General features: G+C 49.2%; 1 protein-coding gene across 1 annotated transcript in view; it reads right to left on the bottom strand.

The window, feature by feature from the left end:
* Positions 1–2500, bottom strand: part of LOC126571714 (unextended protein) — a 10470-nt gene that overhangs the window by 5569 nt on the left and 2401 nt on the right. Inside the window, exon 2 of the mRNA XM_050230473.1 lies at positions 2141–2500. This exon is cut by the window's right edge and continues 511 nt beyond it. Within this exon, the coding sequence (XP_050086430.1) occupies positions 2141–2500 (360 nt within the window). The remainder of the gene's footprint in view (positions 1–2140) is intronic.

The following is a 2500-nucleotide window of genomic DNA, read 5'->3' as shown; positions in this document are numbered from 1 at the left end:
CCAACAAAAAACTAACAATCCGGCACGTCACACTGTTCCTAGATCACAGCAATCATTGATTGCTCGTTTTGTGTGTATGTGTAGCATAAATCAGAGTAATCATTGAAAAGATATGAGCAAATATGAAAAAAAAGCTTTGTACGATGGCCCCGTGACGTAACCTACTGCACTCGTCGCTAACGAATGAATCATCTTCCGCAAAATAGCTCGAAAAGACAGCAAAGCAACCCTTCAACTGCTATGCGGTGATTTTGAAGCATTGCTTTATCATCAATTGATTAAAATATACTTAAGACCCCTGCTGCTGTGTGCTGCTCCAAATCGATAAGACACCTCGGGTGAGCGGGTGGCCGCGACTGGCATATCAAAATCTACGCATGAGATAAACGGTCTCCTGTTATCTTGGCTCACACTATTCGCAAGGTTGTAAGCGGTTACAGCTCGGCGTCAAACTCGGTTCGTAGGATTTATGCTTCCGAATTCTTCTACAAAACCAGAAATCCGTTCCTGTTAGGTCAAGATTAAAGAAAAAAAAAAGTTCCAACATAGAGCTAATTCCTTCCAACTGCCTCGGTGACTCAAAGGTGTGTGCGCCCGCGTTATTGGTGGTGGAGCTCTCGCGAAACACGCATTTGCAATAGACAACGTTGCGTGATCAGGCCAAGATGAGCGTGATACCGACACATACGCATGCACAAGGGACAAGATACAGCCTGCTAGGTAGCAGATAAGGTAAAATGATGCCGGCACAACGTGGTCATCTAGCGCAACACGCGCGTCGACGTATCGTTCGCGTATATCAGCAACTGTGACACCGAGGGCGAGTTTGCATAAATCGGGTTTTTCCATAAACAGTCCACCCGATAGCAGAAGACAACTGTGCTACTATTATCGACAGTCGGTAGAGATACCAAAATAATGATGATCAATCTGCCGTCGACAATAGGCAGACGAATTTATAATCATCAACCAACACAGATTTCAAGGGGTGCAAAAGGGAGCCGCGCAGAAGTCCCCACGAACATCGAAGAAGGCCATCCAAATGGTCTCCTTTCAGCGCTTCCTGCGCATTTTGTAGGTGCTCTAGTGCCGGACATCCGGAGTTTTGTTAAAGAGGATACCTTACCGCTGACGTGCGTGCCAAACGCTGCACAGATGAGGACGACATCAGAGCATCACAGCATCATAAATAATGAAACTTCCTGTTTGTAGTTTACTGGCCCCCTTTTTTTTTTGTCGACCACGCAACTAAGTGGCATACTCCGTTTAATTACTTTGAAGCAGAAATCCAATTCTCGCCCGTACGAAGCATATCATCAGCGAGCAGAGGAGGCGCGCCTCTGACAAACAAAAAGGGAGTGAAACACGGCCGCAGCAGAAAGTAAATGATCGAGTGCGCCAGTATTAAGATGCTCAAACATGCTGACATGAGTGAGTGAGGGGGGGGGGGGGGGGGCCAACCACCGTGTGACGTATAGCGTGGAATCATGCCCAGGAATGTGTCCGCGTTCGCACCCCACACGTCCGCGTTTTTTGTTGTTTTTCATTTGCTTTCGGCGACATTCCCCGGTAGTTGACCGAGTTCAACCGAACTCAGGTTGTTCGACGTTGCATGTTCAAGGTCATGCGGGCTCGAGACGATATTTTCGAGACATTTGCACCTCTCTTCTCCAGCCTTCCTGGCCACCAGAGTAATCCATGCTACACGCTATGGGCCCAAATAATCGAAGGTCGGTTCGGTTATTGCTTCCACCGGGCAAAACATAAAACGTTCTAACGTTCCCCACGGAGCTCTGGTTTGGTATTTCGTACGGTCGACATGAACATGCGGCCGCTTCGCCACTGCTCAATAGAAATCGTTTAAAATGGTGGCTCCGCGGTGCGATGTGTATCGCTAATGAAAGTGAGTTTCTTGGCACCGAGAATGCCCCAACGGTCAGGCCATGCCATGCCGGTCCGCTGGGTTGGAATTACGACGCGAGACGCGACTTGATTGGGAAGACACGACGTCGTCATCATCGAGCGGACAGTGTTTCGTCATCGTCACCGGCTGTGGCAAAGCGAATCCCTCATCAACCAATCAGCGGCCTACATTCTGGCTGCAAGCTAGAAGATAGAGGAATTGTCCAGAATGACTTACCTTTGTGGTTCAAACTTGATGGCAACCGTGGCACCCCAGCTCGTGGAACATACGAGATCATCGATCTGGCCGACTCCCATTCCGGATGATTCCGGTTCCCCTTCATCACTCGTGAGCACTAGTAGTAGCTTAGTCCGTTCGAATGGTGACTGGGCGTTGATTTGAGAAGGAAGCAATTCCACCAAAACGCGTCGATTATCACTTTGCACAGTTGGGCTCAACGTCGGAAAGCGAAGATCCTCACGACACTCGAGCCGTCCTCCGGTCGCCCTCCACGTGGCCAGTTGGTTTCCCGTATCGTACGATTCTTCGTTTAGAACCCGGAATGTGCGATCATCGTCATCGTCGCTGACCGGAACC

Source organism: Anopheles aquasalis, chromosome 2 (genome assembly GCF_943734665.1).
Source record: "Anopheles aquasalis chromosome 2, idAnoAquaMG_Q_19, whole genome shotgun sequence".
In the NCBI taxonomy this organism is placed as follows: Eukaryota; Metazoa; Arthropoda; class Insecta; order Diptera; family Culicidae; genus Anopheles; species Anopheles aquasalis.
The sequence above is the reverse complement of the archived record's forward strand: the minus strand, read 5'-3'. Positions and strand labels throughout refer to the sequence as shown.